Source organism: Adiantum capillus-veneris, chromosome 17, assembly GCF_014529385.1.
Source record: "Adiantum capillus-veneris isolate H3 chromosome 17, ASM1452938v2, whole genome shotgun sequence".
In the NCBI taxonomy this organism is placed as follows: domain Eukaryota; kingdom Viridiplantae; phylum Streptophyta; class Polypodiopsida; order Polypodiales; family Pteridaceae; genus Adiantum; species Adiantum capillus-veneris.
The window spans coordinates 46994488-47016290 of record NC_140947.1 but is presented as its reverse complement, the minus strand read 5'-3'; the positions used below and the strand labels follow the sequence as shown (position 1 = coordinate 47016290).

Sequence of the window (21803 nt, the reverse complement as noted above, 5' to 3'; positions counted from 1 at the left end):
GCTGGGGTTTGACAGATGTTCACATGACAGAGAGCAGACTGAGTATGGGAGATACCTCACGGAGATGACGACTACACATGGGCTAGTCATACTTAATGGCTTACAGCGGTTTCCTGGAGCAGCAGGCTTCACATGCTTTCCACACAGACATGGGGCCAGTACAGTGGACTATGTTATGACACAGCCGAGCTTTATTCCTTGTATTCAGGATTTCACAGTGGGAGCCAGACCAGTGGGCGTAGCAGTGGATCATGCTCTCTTGACACTGTCCGTATCTTTTCAGTTTAGTACAGCCCAGAAATCAGGAGGCAGGTCACACACCCGTTATACATTTACACCAGAGACTGACTCGGTTTATACAGAGGCGATCTGGGATCGTCTATGCACAGTTGCTCCAGGCCTCTCAGTAGAGGAGTGCACTACTTTACTGACTGAGACACTACATGATGCAGCATCAGAGGCATACCCACACACTCAACCGGATCGGAGGCGACATTCTGGGAGCATGCCCCAGAATAGTTGGTATGATGAGGAGTGCAGAGAGATGAGAGCCCAGCTTCAGAGGGATCTTCATTTAGGAGTCATCACCTACAGACAGTCGCGGATTGCTTTCCGGCGCCTTGTGCGAAAGAAGAAACGAGCTTACCTGGCCCAGATGGAGCAAGACTTGTATCAGTTGTTCTTGAGTAGAGACTCAGGCGAGGCATGGCGACTCTTCCATGAGCACTCCCCTCCCCCAGTGATTACTTCTCCTGATGTGTGGGGCCAGTATGCGACATCGTTATATACGGTTCCTGGGCAGGATCCCCTTCCAGATCCTACAGAGCCATGTCCACCTACGAGCACCTTCTTTACCACTGAGATGGTAAAGAGAGCCATTGACAGGATGAGGACCAGGAGGGCTTACGATCATGACGGTCTAGTAGCGGAGCACTTTATACATGCTAGGGATATGCTGATGGAGGTTCTTGCAATGTTGTTCAATCGTGCCATGTGTGAGGGATTACCTGAGACTTGGAGGTTGTCTACTATTGTGCCTATATTCAAGGCAGGTGATCCTACAGAGCCTGGAAATTACCGCACTATTATGGTTGGACACACACTGGCACGATTGTATGCATCCATTATTGAGCAGCAGTTGAGTAACTGGGCAGAGGGTGAGGGTGTACGGGCAAAGGGACAGGCAGGTTTCAGGAGGGGTTTCTCCACTCTTGACCATATTCTGGCACTCAGAGCTATCATTGAGGAGGGCAGGTCACATGGGAGACGGATTTATTGTAGCTTTGTGGATTTCCGCAAAGCATTTGACATGGTACCGAGAGCTCGACTGATGCGCAGACTGCAGGAGATGGGGGTGCCCACAGTGTTGATTTGGGGGATTATGGCTTTATACAGATCAGTGATGGGACATGTACGCACCCCAGAGGGGATATCTGACTTAGTTCACTCCACTATCGGGGTGAAACAGGGTTGCCCATTGTCTCCTACTCTATTTGGTATGTATGTTGATGAGGTGTCTGATTACATTGACAGAGAGGGTGATAGAGGTGCCCAGCTGGCAGGGACGTGGATCCCATTGTTGTTATATGCTGATGATATTGTCTTGATCTCTGACTCACCAGAGGGTATGCAGCGACAGTTGGATGCATTACACAGTTTTGCAGAGGATAGTGGATTGTCTGTAAACCTTGGTAAAACCAAGGTCATGGTGTTTAACACCACACCGCAGTGGATCAGGAGATCGGCACCGACCTTCACGTATGGTCAAGAGATTGTGGAGTATACAGATGCATACACTTACCTTGGGATAGTCTTCACTGGGCCGAGGTTTTCTTTGGGGAGAGCAGCAGAGACTAGACTGACCAGAGCTTATGCGGCCTTGGGAGGCTTGGAGAGGATGTGTTCGTAGATTCAGTTCCAGGAACCTCGGACAAAGTTATGGCTCTTTGATACTTTAGTAGCCTCAGCTATGATGTATGGGGTACAGGTTTGGGGACCTTCTGTAGGCCAGGATGGTTGGAGACGTATGGAGAGGCCCTTGGTATCTATGATCTCCCGATTGATTAGAGCCAAGGCCTCCGTACCTCACGCGATCATTCGAGTAGAGCTAGCTGCCCCCCCCATGGAGATTGAGGCGCTTACCAGATCAGTGTCCTTTGTGCACAGCCTATGGGATACTACTAGAGACAGATATGCTAGATTGGCCCTTGAGTCTTCCAGACAGTTAGCTCTACAGGGGGACACTTCATGCTGGTATGCACAGATGACTTCATGGTTTCAGACGCATGGCTTCACCATGGACAGGTTGCCCCCTTTCCAGTATTCTCTTCAGGCACCCTCGCTGTCTCTTACACGGGTGGAGATCACTAGACTCATTCGTCAGGACCTGATCCAGCTCGACACCAGGAGGACATGGATAGAGCCGCCTCAGGAGTTGAGCACGAAGATGGCTTTCTATAGAGAGCATCTTCTCCACCTCACAGGAGATGGGTTTGTGATTCGACCCAGCTACATGGACACACATATGTCTCATGGTTTGCGTTGTGCCATTGGTCAGATACGCACATCCTCACATCAGCTCGAGATTGAGACTGGTAGATTCAGAGGGATACCAGCAGACAGCAGGATATGCCGATTATGCCAGAGAGAGCCAGAGACAGAGTTGCACTACATATGTCATTGCACAGTGTTCTATGAGATACGGGGGCGTTTCCACTGCTTATTCAGAGAGGGTTTTGGTCCTCTATCTAGGGTCATGAGTTATGAGGATCAGAGATGTCTTGGACTATATCTACTTGAGTTACACAGGTATAGAGACACTTTACTAGGGAGAGCTAGAGAGAGGCAGTCCCAGAGACACATTACAGATTTCTTTTCACTAGATATGGGACAGCCAGAGGAGCAGCCACCACTGCAGAGCTCGTCCCACACTCATTCGACCACTACTGGCACTCTCATCGACCGAGCATTGGAGCTACAGAGATGCAGACGACCGCGACTGAGGAGAGGAGCTACACAGCATCGACGGAGACTACAACAGAAGATTCGAGCCGTACTCTCTCGACATCCAGAGTGCAGATGAGGATGGATCCTCACCATTTCTTCCATCTTTGTTTCACACACTGTTACATCCAGTTTACCGGGTACCTATTGTATCAGCTGCTACACCCACGTAGTTTTAGATTGTAGTAGTAGTAGTAGTATTTTGTTCCACTTCTAGTTCTTTTCTAGTTCTTTTGTACCCAGACATGATATTAGATTCACTATTTTGTAACTGATTGGTCTCATAGGTCATTTTGGCCTTTTGAAGACGTTAATATAACATTTCATTTCATTTCATTTTCTCTCTACGAAGTCCTCTACGCATTGATGTAAAGACAGAAATTTTCAGAGTTATGGAAGGCGTTTCTGTAGCAACATTTCCGAAGTGAACAGGTTCAACAAAATTGATTCTCATCTCCTATTTTACATACAATGTCTTCCGACACTCGCAAGGGTTCTTCTTCTTCAACAAGGTCCACAACCATTGTGGAAAATGATCCAAAATCTCTTAAGTGTGGAGATAGCAACACAACCACCCAACCAACGACATCGGAAACCATGATCATGGCGTACTTGGTATCATTGCAAGAGACCGTAAACAAACAAGGCGAAGACTTACGAGCACTTGCAATGGAGAATGGCACACTAAGGGTACTTGTGGTTGAGAATGAGAATCTCAAGAGGACACTTGAGATGCAAACAACACGTTTGATGCAACTTGAAGAGGAAGTCAAGGAATGTAAACGCTCTCTTGTGGACTTGAATGCTTTGAAGGAGCGGATGAGCAAAGTAGAGCATGACCATGTATTGAAAGAGGAGAAATTTGACACCATGAGCCGGGATGTATGCGACATGAAAAATGTATGCACAAACAAGTCTTGGGCTGATGTATGTGGTAGCAATGTGGTTTCTAATTCCTCACTCATGCAAACTATGGTTCAAACAAAGAATGCTGAGAATGTGGATGTGGAGGAGTTGAAGGAACGGGAGCGATGTTCCAAGAACATTGTTATTCGTGGAATTCCCGAAGAGAAGTTAGAGACACCTCCTTCTCTTGCCATTGTTATTGAAGATTTCTTCAAAACCCACTTTGGCATGTCCGGAGTTATGGTCTATGGAGCACATAGAGTGGGGAAGCAAGGAGCTCCTCGCTCGGGAGAACGGCCAATTGTATGCACCATGCCGGATGAGACCAAGCGAAAGATTATCCTTGATAATAGTTGGATCTATTTGAGGGATACAAAATGTTTTGTATGTGAAGATCGCACTATTAAGCAACAAAATATGCGTCGCAAGGCATATGAGGAAAAGAATAATAAAAACAAGGAGATCTCTCATGAAGAAAATGTGCCCAAGGAGGAGGCAAGTCTTTCAAGCAAATAGGGATGCGTGACCTATGAGACCGAGTTACAATTGAAAATATGCTTTTGGAATTGTAATGGATACCCATGGAATGCGGGGGTTGGCATTGATGAACTAACAAGCAAAGCCGATGTTGTACTTCTTGTTGAAACTTGGGAGCATGATACACAAAGGATTAACGACTTGGAGGATTACAATCTACATTCATTGATGTGGTCAAAGAATCTCAAGCAACGAAGAGGACAAGGAGGGTTAGCATGTATGGTTAAGAAAGGATTGGAAGATTTTGTATCAATTGTGAAAGATGACAAGTACAAACGTTATGTATGGCTGAAAATTATGACACCAAAAAGAGCACCCATTTTTGTAGCCGATTGCTACATTCCTCATCATGATTCTCCCTTTTATGCTTGCATGAATAGAGATCAACCATTTTCTGATTTGGAAGAGGACATTGCTTATTTCAAAGGTGAAGGTGATGTTATTGTATTTGGGGATATGAATGCTCGCACAAAAACATTGCAACATGATACTCAACAATTTGATATGCCATACATTTCAAGGGAGTTGGAGGAAGTTCACTTGTATGATCGTACTTCAATGGATTAGAAAGAGCCGGATCACTATGGAAAGTTACTTTTACACATGTGTAATAGCACGGGTATGCTCATTGCCAATGGTGTATCTTTGTGGAGTGGAACCAATGGATTTACATGTAGAAGACATAATGGGGATAGTGTGATTGACTATATGCTACTCTCTGAAGCCATCATGTATCGCATAAAGAGTTTTATGTTTGGTCAATGGACCCCGGAATCCGACCATCGCACCTTATGTATTGACCTTTCATGTGGAGAAGCAACTAAGCATGATAATCTCAGCCAAAGGAAAGAGAAGTTATCACTATGTATGGATTTCAAACGGGCACCAATGTACATTGAAATGGTTGAGCAAAAATTATGGATGACAAAGCTTCAATGTGATGCACCATTGGAAACTAAATGGGAAGCTTTCAAGAAAGCTATTTTTTCTTGTGCGGAAGAATGCTTTGCCATAAAGCATCTCCATGGTATCAACAAAGATAGGTCACGCAAAAGGTGGTTTGATAAAGAATGTCAAGATGCTCGAAAGTCCTTGATAAAGCTTGATGCAACTATGGACAAAGACAACTATCAAAGTCATTTGCATACATACAAGGCATTGATTCAAAAGAAGAGAAGAAGATGGGAAGTAAAGCAACAAGAGTTTCAAGTCCAAGAAAAGGCATATGCATGTGGAAGATTTTGGAGAAACTTGAGAAGCAAGCAGGTTGAGAATTTTGGTAACTTGAGTCTAGTGGATATGTACATACATTGTAGGCAATTATATGAACAAGAAAATACTGAAAAAATGCCATTTTATGGTTCACTCCCATGTATGCCATCTTTTTTTACTATTGAGGATGTATGCGGTGGGCTTGAAAAGTTGGCCACTCGCAAAGCGGGAGATCTTCAAGGTATCAAGCCGGAGATGATCAAATGGACGGGAGATTTTACCCATGAGTGGATGTGTGATATGTTCAACCTTGCACTTCAACATGGTATGCCTTATGATTGGAGTACTAATTGGGTTAAGCCTTTGCATAAAGGAGGGGATGTAAAGAATGTAAGCAACTACCGGACTATAATGATTGGGTCTCTTATGGCAAAGTTGTTTGGGTGCATAATGGAGATGAAATTGAGTGATTGGGCTGAAGAGAATGACAAGCGTGCCAAGGGACAAGCAGGTTTTCGTCGATGCCATAGCACCATTGATCATCTTGTCACTCTTCGTGTTCTCATGGAGGAAAGTCAGTTGAAAGGCAAGCGATTGTATTGTTGTTTTGTAGACTTTAAGAAAGCCTTTGATATGATTCCACGTAACAATTTGTGGAGAAGGATGGAAGAACTCCAAGTGCCAAGTGAGTTTATGCTTGCGGTTTCTCGAATCTATGAGAAGGTGATTTGTCAATTGCGCATGGAAAGAGAAATTTCAGAAATTTTTGTAAGCACTATTGGGGTTAAACAAGGATGTCCATTGTCACCAACTCTCTTTGGTCTATGCATCGATCAATTGGAACAAATGGTACTTGACTTTATGCAAGAAGAAGGCATTGAAGAGGTCACTATTTGCAATGCGGTAATCATGCTTTTGTTGTATGCGGATGATGTAGTGCTTCTATCACACACTTTAGAAGATACACAAAAGCTTATGGTTGTCCTTGAGAACTTTTGCTTGCATAGTGGGCTGATTGTAAATGAATCCAAAACAAAGGTTATGCTTGTGAAAACCAACCATAAGGAGAAGCCATGCATTGTGTACAACAATGAGACACTTGAAGTTGTTGAGAGCTTTTAGTACCTTGGCCTTGAGGTTCCATCCAATCACAAGTGGCATGAATGTGCTATGCGTCGTTTGGAAGTGGGAAAGAGAGCATATTATGCATTTGAGAACATGTGTAATGCGGGAAACATCAAGTGTTGGGTTCTCAAGAAGTATCTTTTTGATGCATTGGTGACACCGGTTCTTCTTTATGTAGTTGAAGTGTGGGGCGGGAGCATCTCAAAGTCTACTTGGAAAGAGTTTGAGAATGTCCAAAAGCGTTTTCTTACAAACTTTCTCCAAGTTAAGACACAAACACCATATATGCTCCTACTTCTTGAGTCGGGATCTCTTCCAATTGAGGTTATGGGCATGGAAAGGGTTGTGGAGTACATGATAAAGATGCGTCAAAACCCCTCACATCGACTTCCTACAATTGCATGGGAAGCAAGCAAAAAAGTTCAAAAGACGCATAAAAGCAAGATCTTGAGCACGGGATGGATGCAAGACATAAAGAAGTGGTTTGGGAGATGGGATGCATTACACTTGCTACATGATGCTTCAATTGACTCTCAAGTGAATGAAGCTTTTCTACAACGCCAATGTATTACGGCTTGGGAGAAATCCGGTGGGTCACGCTTCATACATTACACCGCCTATATTGCCCCCAACTACAAAACCATGTTCTTCGCTGAGAGAGGAAACCGTACTCACACTTACATGCTTGAGCCTATTCCCTTGTCCGCGATACGCACTATCGCAGCAATTCGGCTTAGCTCCCATTTCCTTCGATGCGAGATAGGGCGTTGGGGCAATGGAGAAGAGTCAAATCGATTGTGCACATTATGCTCACTGCAAGTTCGAGAGTCTGAGTACCACACACTACTAGAGTGCTCAGCTTTTGATCACATCCGAACTTGCTTCTCTCACATTTTCAGCCATAACTTAGACCTACACACTTTCCTCTCCCAGCCAAAGTGTGGGCTCTCCATTGCGACTCTCATCACTACAATTTTGGAGCATCGAGTCACTCATCAGTCATACACATACTACATCACTTGTAACTTTGGTCCCATAGGTCATATTTGACCTCCGAGGACGATAATAAAATCTATCTATCTATCTCTCTCTCTCTCTCTCTCTCTCTCTCTCTCTCTCTCTCTCTCTCTCTCTTTTGGAGTAACCATTGGGCTTGTACCCTTTATATTACCTGAAGCCATAAGGCTGAAAATACAAGAAATCCATGGGAGAAGGGAACTAGGAGAAATAGCTGTGAACCCTGCTGACTGCACAGATCTGCTAGGTCTCTCCCAGCGATGCAACCCCAGGAGCGCCCACAACCTCTCAGCGCTCAGAATCCACTACACACCTGACTGAACCACCAATCAAATCTCCCAAGGAGCTCTAAAACCATGATGCTGGCCCTCCAGGATGTCCCTGAACCACTCTGTAATCAATCTGGATCTGATGCCGAGGAAGGTAGAAGTGGCCCTGGCATCCCATCTCTGAAAGGAAGAAGGGAGAACTGTAGAGTCCTCCAACACGAAGACCATAGGAATACACCAGAAGGAACCCGACTCTGACCAAAACAACTGACCAATGGAACTCTCGAACTGACGAGAAAGTAGGATGTTGGCCAGAATGCCAATGTAGTTCTCTGCTCAAAGAACCTGCTTGTCATAGACTGTCACTAAATCCCACTCTCTGTCATGCCTCGTCTCAAACATAACTCTGAACATGGGAGAAGAGGCCAAGCCCTGTAAAATAGCACCCCCCCTGGAAGAGAACTGTAAGAACATCAACTGAATCTGAAGGGGACCATCTCTCAATCTGCCGTTAGGGCTCCTCCAAGGGCCTAGAGAGAAGTGACTAGGTAACCACTGAGACAAAGGCATGTCGGACTCGGAAGAGGAGAAACAGCTCTGGTAAACCCAGGGGGTATAACCATAGGTGTTTCTCCAACCTCCACTGGTCTTGTAGCAACTGAAAACTGTACCACTGAAGGGATCACTGAAGAAGGTGCCTCTGCTGAATCTTCACTGTGTCAGCATGGGGAGCCTCCTCCTCCTGTAGTCTCTCTGAGGGCTGCTCCGCTCCCAGATCTGGCTCTCTACTCTCATCCTGTGCTGTCATCTCAGGAGGTATACCTGGAGGCTGCTCCTCCACTCCTGCTCTGTCTCTGCGGCGGTAGACCTCCCTTACTACTGCCAGTGGCTTCTCTGCCATCTTCTGATGCTGGGGTTTGGCCGAACTGTGAGCCAAACCCCCTGCATGCTGTCGCTGACTGTGAGCCGACACTGTTGTAGCATAGGACATGGTCTCCCTATGCCAGGTACGGGGTGGCTGTGTCCGATTGCCCCTAGGTTGACCTTCCCAATTCCGAGCTTTAGGACAATCTTTCACAAGATGTCCTAATGTGTGACATCTCAAACATTGGTTAGGCCTACCTGTGACAACCAGATGCTGAGTAAAGATCTCTCTCTCTCTCTCTCTCTCTCTCTCCCCCGAAGGCAACTTGGCTTGGTACCATTTATATTATCAAAAGCCAAAAAGGTTGATACAAAGTATTACATCAAATGGATCTGCGGAACACCATTCCCGTAGGGGCACCTAGCAATGTCACAATGGAGCACTTGAAATTCTTTCCACGGCCCACCGATTCAGGCTTTGCTTGAACACATTGGCCTAGCCAATCACGCCACAACCGGAAGCACAAAATGATGAAGAAGCATCCAAAAGGAAATCATCCGAAGACCAAGAAGCAACTGGAGGTGCAGGTACCACTTGCAAAAGCGTTCACCTCGGGAAGGACAAAAGGCCTCCAATCTGCAGGGGGAGGAGGAAGATAAAACTTGAAGCCACACTGTAGATCCATTAAGAAAGGCTCACTCCTCCTCCAGTCACCATCACAGAAGAATAGCCGGGAGGAGGACACACACACACCACACTCACACACCCACCCTCCCACCCAGCAACTTTATGCACAAGCCCCCACGAGCTGCCACAACGCCAAGAAAGCAAGCAAAAAGGAAAAACACACACAAACAATCAAACCCTAACAGCCCCAAATACAACCCTAAACTAAAACATGCAAATTAGACACCTACACACACATACCATGTAGTGCGTGCGCACAAACACACGCATGCCCACGCAAACACACACACAGCCAACCAACATCACGCACAGACATGGAAACAGAGCGGGGACGGGCAGGGGGCTACGACCAAAAGGAGGCGCGGGCAGAGATGAAGACAGGGAGGTTCGCATGAGCAGACGCAGGGTAGAGCCCTGCGCTGCCCTGACACGCCCCCCCCCCCCCCCCCCTCTCTCTCTCTCTCTCTCTCTCTCTCTTTCTCTCTTGGAGTAACCACTGGGCTTTTACCCTTCATATTACTCAAAGGCAAAAGGCTGAAATTAGAAGGTATACAGACTCCATAACGAGGGAAAAACCCTCCTGATACAACAATAGGCACAAACTGAGGGGAAAAGTGCCCGCCTCATAAAAAATAAACAAAATGCAAAATGACAACCAAAGCCCCAATGGGCCCATTGTGTGAAGCTGCTAACTACAGGCGGCATAGACCTACCAAACACCATTCCCGAAGGGATATCCAGCGATGTCGCAAAGGAGCACTTTAAACTCTTCCCACGGCCCATCGCTTCAGGCTTTGATAGCTCATTGGCCCTGCCAATCATACTGCAACCATAAGAACAAGTTGATGAAGAACAGCCAAAGGAAAGACAGCCACCAAGACCACCAAAAGAGCTGGAGGAGCGGGTACAACTTGCATAAGCAACTTCTTGGAGCACGACAAGAGTAGTAGCCACCGCCAAAGCACGAAGGCCATCTCGCAACAGTATATGCACGGAGAAGGATGAGATGGGCTCCAATCTGCAGGGAACTCTTCCCGCGGCCCATCGCTTCAGGCTTTGATAGCTCATTGGCCCTGCCAATCATACTGCAACTAGAAGAACAAGTTGATGAAGAAAAGCCAAAGGAAAGACGGCCACCAAGACCACCAAAAGAGTTGGAGGAGCGGGTACAACTTGCATAAGCAACTGCCTGGAGAACGACAAGAGTAGCAGCCACCGCCAGAGCACCGAAGGCCATCTCACAAAAGTATATGCGTGGAGAAGGAAGAGATGGGCTCCAATCTGCAGGGAGAGAGAGTTGCCGCCCCATCCAACAACCAAGGGGTAAACCAGCACACCGCCAAACATACAAGCATAACATAAAAACACACACACACACATAGCCAAAAAACCCTAATCCCCGAAAACACAGAAAAAATAGAAACATATAAACATGCATATAAACACACCACACGCATACCCATACCATACACACACACACACCACACCACACATCCAGGAAAGAGAGGGGCGGCTGGCGTACCTGTTGGCGGAAGGATGGAGTCACTCTCTCTCGGTGGGGGGCCATTAGCTAGAGCCATAAAGGCACTGTTGCCTAGGGCCTCGCACGTGGAGCCTTCCCCCCCTGAGGCCCTCTCTCTCTCACTCTCTCACTCACTCTCTCTTTGTCGACGAAGCTAACTAGGCTTGTACCCTTTTCATTACTTTGATAGACCAAATGGTCGAATAATACATCAGATAACTGGGGACGAAAAACCCCTTTCAAAATATACAAGAGGAAAAGCCTCCTGCGCACAGGAGCAAAAGAAAATGATACAATAAGGAACAAGTAAAATGTATAGAACTGACAACAATACACCGAGGGTATAACTGACAACAATACACCGAGGGTATAGGGTAAAGGGGCCATTAAAAAGCCGCCCCCTGAAAGAGGGGCACGATTACCCCAATGAGCAAGACCAAAACAAACCAGTCATGAGCCATCAAGCAGCCAGTGTTGTTGTGGTAAGCCTGAGTGAGGTCAAACCTCCTCCGTAGGATCGCCAGATCGAGCCTTGCTGGCCCATTGGCTCGCTTCTCACCCTGCAGCGGCTTGCTTTGCACGGCCATTTTCGTTACACATAGAAAATGTTTTGCTGTTGTGCGACGTCGATGATGAGCTGTTCACATTGAGCTTTTTGTTGGTCGCAGCGATGAGCACGGGCCTTCTACTGTGCCATTGCATGATTCGTTTGGTGCAGCAAATTTTTCGCAATCTTCCATGCCGCTTAGGCGGCCTTAAGTTGGCCCCTTTACCCTAAGTATTGTTGTCATTGGAGCCTCCTGTAAACAATCTCAGTAAGAACATTGTGTTGGAATCTCAAATTCCAAATCACTGTCCATCAACCAGTCACAGAGCTCTACACAACTGACATGTAAGGTTGTAGCCGCTCTCAAAATGTCCCAATTCCCAACGAAGTGGCAGGGCGCCTGTCTGACTCCATGTAGAATACCATAGAGAGGGACCACAAAGACTGACTATTGGACCACACAAGCCTGCCTATATAGCATTGTCAAACTGAGAGGAAAGAAGATGATATACCTCTGCAATCACTTGATCATACACTGCATTTAATACCATCTGACCACCCCATCCATCATATGACAATGAATTTGAGCCTGCTTTGCTGTGCAACCTGCACCAAGAACCTGCACAACGAACCCTAACCTGCACAACAAAGACGGGAAGGTGCAACTGAAAAGGGAGAGCTCGTAAGAAGGGGTAGATGAGGGAAATGGGCCACGCTTAAGCCCAGCAGGACAACGTGCAAATGCTGAGGCGCTGCTGAGCAGACGAGGGGACGCGAGGGGGGGCGAAATGCAGTGCACAACAGAGAAGAAGGGCCGGGGAGGGGAGCAGGCTGAGAAGGGGTTACGGGAGGAAATGCTGCGCACAGAGGGGAAGGGGTGACAGGAGGAGAGGCCGTGTGCAGGTGAGCAGGGGTGACGGGAGGCAGGGAAGGTAGTTCGACTTTAGGGCAGGGTGCAAAAACGAAACAGGAAGACCAGTCGGCTATTAGCGCTCCTCCCTCTCTCTCTCTCTCTCTCTCTCTCTCACAGAAGAGAGGGACTTCGTGCTATAGTGCCCAATGGACAATCACCGTTTACCATTCTAGATGAGGATATTTGGGAGTTCTCCAAAGATGGTGAGGTTATGATTCTGGGAGACTTTAATGCTAGGACAGCGCATCAAGAGTCAGTTTTCTACGACACTTATGAGGAGATGCTTAGGGAGCTTGATACTACTGACATGGGACTGGCCAGAGTCTCACAAGATGGATAGCATAGAGAGTATAGCAGATTTCTTATTGAGATGGGTAGTGTGCATGGCTTGGCTATATTGAATGGTATGCAGAGTTTCCCTTGGTCGAGTGGATTTACTTGCTTTCCCCAGGGGTTGCACTGGATCATGCAGTTATGAGCCACTGGCCTTTTTCTACAATATAGATGCACCGACGCAGAGGGAGATAGATTCTGTATACACAGATGAGATTTATACACGCCTCTGCGGCAAGCAGCCAGAGCGTCCTCTTCATGAGCTCACACAGATTCTCACACAGAGAGACTACGTTTGGCAGCGGCACAGGCCTTCAGCTGGTATGATGAGGAGTGCATGGAGATGAGAGATACTTTGCAAAGGGAGGTGCTCATAGGCCCTATCACTCATAGACAATCATGTATCATCTTTCGGCGCCTTGTGCGTAAAAGAAGCGAGCCTATTTAGCCCAACTGGAGAGTGATTTATACAAGCTATTCTTGAGTATGGATTCAGGTGAGGCTTGAAGATTGTTCCGTGAGCACTCCTCAGTACCAGTCATTACATCTACAGATACATGGGGTGAGTATGCTACCTCACTTTATACAATCCCTAACCAGACTTCATTGCCACACCCACCAGAGCCATGCCCACATACTTGTACTTTCTTTACTGAGGAGATGGTAAGGAAAGCTGTTGACAGGATGAAGGTTGGGAGAGCATGTGATCATGATGGCTTGGTGGCCGAGCATTTTATACATGCGAGAGATATGCTGGCTGAGTTTTTTGCATGGATGTTCAATAGAGCTGTGTGTGAGGGTTTCCCTCATACTTGGAGCATGTCGACTATTGTACCTATCTTCAAATATGGAGACCCTATGCTGACGGGGAACTATCACACTATCATGATTGGACATACATTAGCCAGATTATATGCATCCATCATTGACCATGAGCTTAGCAAATGGGCTGAGAGGTAGGGCATACGTGCGTCAACCGAGGCTGGTTTCATGAGAGGTTTCTCTACCCTTGACCACATTCTAGTTCTCACACTTCGAGCTATTATTGAGGAGGGTAGATTCCATGGGAGGAGGATCTATTGCAGCTTTGTGGATTTTCGCAAAGCTTTTGATACACTGCCGAGAGGTAGACTTTTGCAGAGATTGGGAGTGCTTATAGAGCTCATTTGGGGCATCATGGCATTATACAGGACAACGTACACCTCAAGGATGTCAAACACCATTCACTCCACCATTGGGGTGAAACAGGGCTGCCCACTATCTCCCACGCTTTTTGGTATGTATATGGATGAGGTTTCAGACTATATTGAGAGGGAGGGTGACAGAGGTGAACAACTATCATGGACATGGATACCCTTACTAGTATATGCAGATGATATTGTGCTCATCTCAAACTCACCTGAGGGGATACAATGCCATCTTGATGCTTTACACACTTTTGCGCACGATACTGGTATGTCTGCTAACCTTGGGAAGACCAAGGTTATGGTATTTAATACCACAGCGCAGTGGGTCAGGCGATCGACACCCATTTTCACTTAAGGACAGGAGAGGGTAGAGTATACACACATGTACACTTATCTTGGGGTGGTCTTTAGTGGTCCGACTTTCTCTATGAGGCAGCAGAGACTAGATTGACCAGGGCATATGCAGGTTTGGGGGGGCTTGAGAGGATGTGCTCAGAGGTTCAGTTCCAAGAGCCTCGCACCAAGCTATGACTCTTTGATACTTTGGTTGCCTCAGCCATGCTTTATAAGTACAGATATGGGGACCCTCAGTGGATCATATGAGCCGTCAGCACAGACACACAGATGGATGGTGAGGCATGGAGAGGCCACTTATCTCCATGATCTCCAGGTTGATCAGCGGTAAGGCCTCATCTCCCCATGAGATCATTAGAGCAGAGATGGCCGCACCCGCATTGGTGGTGTTGTTGTTTCCATTAAAGGGAAACATATAATCCTAAGATATTCAACCATGCAAGAGAAGATTAAAGTATTGAAGCAAACTCACTCACTACAAGGAACAAAGATTTGGATGGCAGACGAGCTCACACCAACACAGCTAAAGATTAGGAAGCAAGAGTTAGCTAAAGTTCATGAAGCTAGGAAGCAAGGGAAATGGGCGGTATACCGCCGAGGCAAAGCTATCATTGAAGACTTCCGAACACCTAAAGTCAACAAAACCTGAAAACCCATGTGTACTTGGGTTTAATTTTGAGCCACTTTGTATCCCCCTCACATAGATGACGGGCTTTGTTTTATGTTCTATTTTCATTTTGTTAGCAGTCATGCTCTTGATACCCGAAGTGGAATGTATGGATATATCTGATTTGTCCTATAGGTCAATTTTGGCCTCTACAGGACGTTAATACAACTGTTTCTCTCTCTCTCTCTTGACCATATTCTGACACTCAGAGCTATCATTGAGGAGGGCAGGTCACATGGGAGACGGATTTATTGTAGCTTTGTGGATTTCCGCAAAGCATTTGACATGGTACCGAGAGCTCGACTGATGCGCAGACTGCAGGAGATGGGGGTGCCCACAGTGTTGATTTGGGGGATTATGGCTTTATACAGATCAGTGATGGGACATGTACGCACCCCAGAGGGGATATCTGACTTAGTTCACTCCACTATCGGGGTGAAACGGGGTTGCCCATTGTCTCCTACTCTATTTGGTATGTATGTTGATGAGGTGTCTGATTACATTGACAGAGAGGGTGATAGAGGTGCCCAGCTGGCAGGGACGTGGATCCCATTGTTGTTATATGCTGATGATATTGTCTTGATCTCTGACTCACCAGAGGGTATGCAGCGACAGTTGGATGCATTACACAGTTTTGCAGAGGATAGTGGATTGTCTGTAAACCTTGGTAAAACCAAGGTCATGGTGTTTAACACCACACCGCAGTGGATCAGGAGATCGGCACCGACCTTCACGTATGGTCAAGAGATTGTGGAGTATACAGATGCATACACTTACCTTGGGATAGTCTTCACTGGGCCGAGGTTTTCTTTGGGGAGAGCAGCAAAGACTAGACTGACCAGAGCTTATGCGGCCTTGGGAGGCTTGGAGAGGATGTGTTCGCAGGTTCAGTTCCAGGAACCTCGGACAAAGTTATGGCTCTTTGATACTTTAGTAGCCTCAGCTATGATGTATGGGGTACAGGTATGGGGACCTTCTGTAGGCCAGGATGGTTGGAGACGTATGGAGAGGCCCTTGGTATCTATGATCTCCCGATTGATTAGAGCCAAGGCCTCCGTACCTCACGCGATCATTCGAGTAGAGCTAGCTGCCCCCCCCATGGAGATTGAGGCGCTTACCAGATCAGTGTCCTTTGTGCACAGCCTATGGGATACTACTAGAGACAGATATGCTAGATTGGCCCTTGAGTCTTCCAGACAGTTAGCTCTACAGGGGGACACTTCATGCTGGTATGCACAGATGACTTCATGGTTTCAGACGCATGGCTTCACCATGGACAGGTTGCCCCCTTTCCAGTATTCTCTTCAGGCACCCTCGCTGTCTCTTACACGGGTGGAGATCACTAGACTCATTCGTCAGGACCTGATCCAGCTCGACACCAGGAGGACATGGATAGAGCCGCCTCAGGAGTTGAGCACGAAGATGGCTTTCTATAGAGAGCATCTTCTCCACCTCACAGGAGATGGGTTTGTGATTCGACCCAGCTACATGGACACACATATGTCTCATGGTTTGCGTTGTGCCATTGGTCAGATACGCACATCCTCACATCAGCTCGAGATTGAGACTGGTAGATTCAGAGGGATACCAGCAGACAGCAGGATATGCCGATTATGCCAGAGAGAGCCAGAGACAGAGTTGCACTACATATGTCATTGCACAGTGTTCTATGAGATACGGGGGCGTTTCCACTGCTTATTCAGAGAGGGTTTTGGTCCTCTATCTAGGGTCATGAGTTATGAGGATCAGAGATGTCTTGGACTATATCTACTTGAGTTACACAGGTATAGAGACACTTTACTGGGGGGAGCTAGAGAGAGGCAGTCCCAGAGACACATTACAGATTTCTTTTCACTAGATATGGGACAGCCAGAGGAGCAGCCACCACTGCAGAGCTCGTCCCACACTCATTCGACCACTACTGGCACTCTCATCGACCGAGCATTGGAGCTACAGAGATACAGACGACCGCGACTGAGGAGAGGAGCTACACAGCATCGACGGAGACTACAACAGAAGATTCGAGCCATACTCTCTCGACATCCAGAGTGCAGATGAGGATGGATCCTCACCATTTCTTCCATCTTTGTTTCACACACTGTTACATCCAGTTTACCGGGTACCTATTGTATCAGCTGCTACACCCACGTAGTTTTAGATTGTAGTAGTAGTAGTAGTATTTTGTTCCACTTCTAGTTCTTTTCTAGTTCTTTTGTACCCAGACATGGTATTAGATTCACTATTTTGTAATTGATTGGTCTCATAGGTCATTTTGGCCTTTTGAAGACGTTAATATAACATTTCATTTCATTTCTCTGAGTAACCAGGGCTATATTAGAACGTACTAGTGTGATCGGCGGCCTTCGGCCGCCTCTCTCTCTTTCTCTCTCCCCCCTGCGTGCGCAATGTCCTCACTGTAGCTGGATAAAGGAAATTGCGACACGTGGCGCGGGAAAACCAGTCTCCTTAATATATAGTATAGATTGTGATCCCATAGGGCGCAAAATGAATGGCACTATGACAATACTCATCGAAATAAAACTATATACAAACTGGAGATATCAAGGAGGCTGATGTGAAGCATGTAGAATGAACCACTCAGAACTGCATAGTGCTTGAGCAAAACCCCACTAGAGACGTGGGTAAACAAAGAGGACCACCCCCAAGTGTGCAAAAACTCTGCTCTCTCAGAGATCGCGAACGACCGATCCGTCAACGACGGATGCGTTCACACATACAAAGGATCTTCACCAGATATAGAGAGTGACAGACCAAACACTTCACACCAGAGGAGATCGAGACTATGCTACAGAGACCTATGAGATTGGTCGTTCACTAACCACGAGAGTCCACAACAGCTAGCTAGTGTTTTATTCCCCCCTAGTAGAGGTTGCTTCACTTCCATCTCTCTAGGATTCACATTGATCAAAGCTACATTAATTTGGGTAAAGCTTTTATGAATAATACAAGAAAACAAGCACGTTTTTAGAATTGATATGTTAAGACTCACTAGAAATAAATGTAATTTATGCTTCCTTTTTGTCGCAGACGTACCACTTTAAAATTTCAAAACTAGCTTGATTTGTTCCTGATATAACTTACTCTCATTACGGAATGGGCATTATTATTATTATTATTTGATGAGTTTCAGATGGCAATTTTATTGAGTAGTTTTGGACACCAATTTATCTGCTGTGCGATAGTCACTCTCTCCTACTGTTCAAAATATGCAGCTGTCTGCAATTTCTCCCTTCACAAGTTTTAATAAAAGAAGTTGTATTATACTGCATGCATGGCACTGATTTACATGCTTTTGTACAAATTCGATAGAACATGAAGCATAGATTCTGGCAGGGACAGTTCATGAGGATTGGTCCCTTGGTAGATATTGTGGTCCTTTCCACATTCTTTGACGGATTCGTCAGGCAGCATATGAGATTGATTTACCTTCCCATGTTCATGTTCATCCAGTCTTCTAAAAAAGCGCTGGGTGGCACAGATCAATTGGTTTCTCCTCAAGATCTAGCAGCAGTCGAAGCCTTGTCTTTCGTACCGCATGAGGCAATCTTTACTTTCCGAGGGAGCTTACTCAGAGTGCCCCCTCCTAGTGTTTTAGACATTGATGCTTGCCCTTGGCATAGAGTCATAGTTGTTGCTCTTAGGGGTAAGCAGTGGCATGTAGACCCAGAGATCTCCAGTGTGTCCTCCTTGTCTGAATGGAGATTATGCATTTGCAAGAGACGACGCCTTGTGGAGGTTACGTTGGATCAGGGTGAATAGATTTGGCCCCTGACACTTCCTTAGCAATCTCCCACTTCTTTCTTCCAGTATTGTGCGAGGATTAGCCAGAGATCCTTGTTGCCCACGAGGCCACACTCACACTCGAGGAGCCCTCACTGGACAGCTGAAGGCATTTCTAGGCCTTTCTTCAGAGTATTCTGGGCCAGACTCTGGGAATCTTGGTGCCCACGGAGGATCACCTTCTTTTTGTGGATGATTGTGCATCAGGGATTGCCAGTGGGGATGGTTAGCTGCGATGGGGATGCCAAGGGATTGTGTGACATATCCTGTGCCTATTGTGGAGACCTTGAGGCATTGCCTATGGTCTTGTGATTTCTCACGTCTTGTATGGAGAGGCATATGGAGGGTCGCTTGGGATATATCGCTTGGGGCACTTTCTGCTGGATGTTGCAAGGGTCTGGGAGGCAAGAGGCCTCAGGCTGCATACAGTTTCTTATATTAGGCCAGATGTTTATGCACTCTAAAGGATGCTGAAGAGAATGCTGGCAGCATTGTCTGCAGAGATTTATGGCATTGTGGCTAGCATCACAAGCTGGTGTATTTGAAGAGACAGGTACAGGTTGGCGTTAGGAGGTATGTCCTCTTCTTACGAGCATGTTATTACTGAGATTTGGGGAGAGATTGTCCACACTCACGGAGGTAATTGGGACTACCTTTTGACGCTCCTCTCTAGGGCAGGGGAGTCTCCTCGTGAGCAATTCTTACATGAAGCGTTTGTCAGCTCTTCTTTCATCTGGGAGGTGGCATTCTTAGATAGGATCCACGGTGGCTCCTCTCTCATATCTCTCTCCCACCTCAAGACCTTTGTACTGTTCATTTATAAAGGAATACCATGGATCAAGATTAAGCAAGGCCAGTATCAAGTTTCCTTGCAAATTCATGCTATTGGCCATCTCAGTAAACTGTTCCTCAAAATTGACCTCCCAGGCCTGCAAGCACCATCATAGATATCCACATAATGAAGGTTAGAGTTAAGTATCCGTAGAGAATCAAAACAATAACGTGGATTTCTGCATACAAATCAACAAAGCAATTTCCTTCTAAAAGCTATCAATGTACCTGCACCCTGCTTTTCCCTCTGCTTTGTGTATTTGGCAAAATTCCCTCTTTGTAGCATTTCAACAGTAAAAAGGCAGCTGGAGACTGCATAACAAACACTTTCCTCTGGACTGCCACATAGCTTGTAATTTCAAGTACGGTCTATAGTTACTCGGTATTATCTCAGTGCCTCAACACCTAGATTAGCATACCTGATGTAGAAAACAGTTGTGGAATGGCAACAAATAATTTTCTTCGTTTCTTGTCCACGTGCTTCTCACTCTCCTGCCCTCTATGCCTAAATCTGCAAAATTAATAATAGTATTTTTGAAGCTGAAGCCCTCTCCCAAGCTTCGATTCAAATCATAAACCTGAATGCACAACCCATTTGAAAAAAATAAAGACTTATTACTGCAGTGTTTACATTAAGCAGTCACACACTGAAGATTTATTAGTAGAAAACATAGCTATGCGAGTGTAGAGAGATGGTAGCATTCTCACCATGCCTTCCTGCAGATATCTACTACAAGTGCTAGTAAGAAGGTATACGCGATACAAAATGACGATCATTAAAATTGCTGCATGCATTTGCAACTTCTTGTGAGGAAACCTAAGTTGTCCTTCTGTAAGGGAAGTGTTTTCAAGTGCATAAGTTACTCGGAAAGATTTCTAGGGGCTACCTCCTTTAGAGCGAAGCTTCACAGGGGTTTGGCAGCAGGCTTGAAAATTGCAGGGCACCAGTGCCCATCCTAAGGAAGACAAACTATAATGGTTGCCCTTCCCTTAGGAAAGGTTATCAACCACTCTGATCTTCACAATGCAGGGCAAAATATGTGTTGCCCTTCCACCTCTACATGATCAAAAGTGCTCATGAGAGCATGGTAACAAAGGTATACCAACAACTACAAGTACCTGACAATGAAATGCACATAGATATGCAAATTCTAGAGTAGATTTACCAGGCAGGTGCAGGGCAAAACACTGGGGAAGGGCGGGCAAGGTTGCAATTTTCAACCCTGGTTTGGCTAGGAGAATCTTTTAAGAGATCACCTTTAAAAAATGAAAAAGCTTCTTTAAGCTACTTCTTGCATCGTCATGCTAGCCCTATAATGGAAACCTAGCTTCAATGCACAGCCACCTGACCTAGTGTCCTCATGGTAAGTGACATCCAACAGTAACTACTATTTTTACGAAATTCACATCTGCTACAGCAAACATCTAATTAACTTAACAATCTCCTCTGTTGCAAGAGTTCCATTTTGAAGGATATGAGGAAGTTATACTTCAAATATTATGATAAAAGCATTTCTGATTCAGAGGAAAATAAAATTTTGAGAAATATTCCATCAGCTTGAAACTTGTGAGAAATTTTGAGAAATGTCAAAAGCTACGACTGAAAACCAATAACGGAGACATTCTGTTGTCAGTGGAATCTGTCAAACCTTCCCCTTTGTGAAAAACTGTCTTTTAAGAACTTCCAAGAGCATCCCGTAGTGCACTCAAAGGCTCAACAACATCAGTAAGAGATTTGTAAACCTTACTAAAAGCACAAAGGATCAAGCATACCTTTCTGAAGAAGGCACAGTCACACAGCAGCAACCCTTAATTTCTATTGTACCAGTAATTGACTTTAGGCAAGAACCTGTTTGCCAGGAAATAACACTGCTGGTTTTCGTGTGGAAAGCTTTACACAAATCACCTAAAGCATTTGCTTAGAATTCACCCCCCCACCCCCCCAAAAAAAAAAAGAAGCACTCTGGCCTCTACAACCATTGCTGTCACTAAATACTCTTTTTTGAAGCGGTTAGATACGCTTCATG

General features: G+C 45.9%; 1 protein-coding gene and 1 pseudogene across 1 annotated transcript in view; one reads left to right on the top strand and one right to left on the bottom strand.

The window, feature by feature from the left end:
* The window catches only part of LOC147437175 (uncharacterized), a 262737-nt pseudogene that overhangs the window by 109347 nt on the left and 131587 nt on the right, over window positions 1-21803 (top strand).
* The window catches only part of LOC147437176 (uncharacterized), a 122482-nt gene continuing 108639 nt past the window's right edge, over window positions 7961-21803 (bottom strand). The window contains exons 3-5 of the mRNA XM_086486780.1: window positions 20196-20354; window positions 20005-20125; window positions 7961-9191 (exon numbers count right to left, since the gene is read on the bottom strand). Coding sequence (XP_086342906.1) covers window positions 8752-9191; window positions 20005-20125; window positions 20196-20354 — 720 coding nt within the window. The 3' untranslated portion in view covers window positions 7961-8751. The remainder of the gene's footprint in view (window positions 9192-20004; window positions 20126-20195; window positions 20355-21803) is intronic.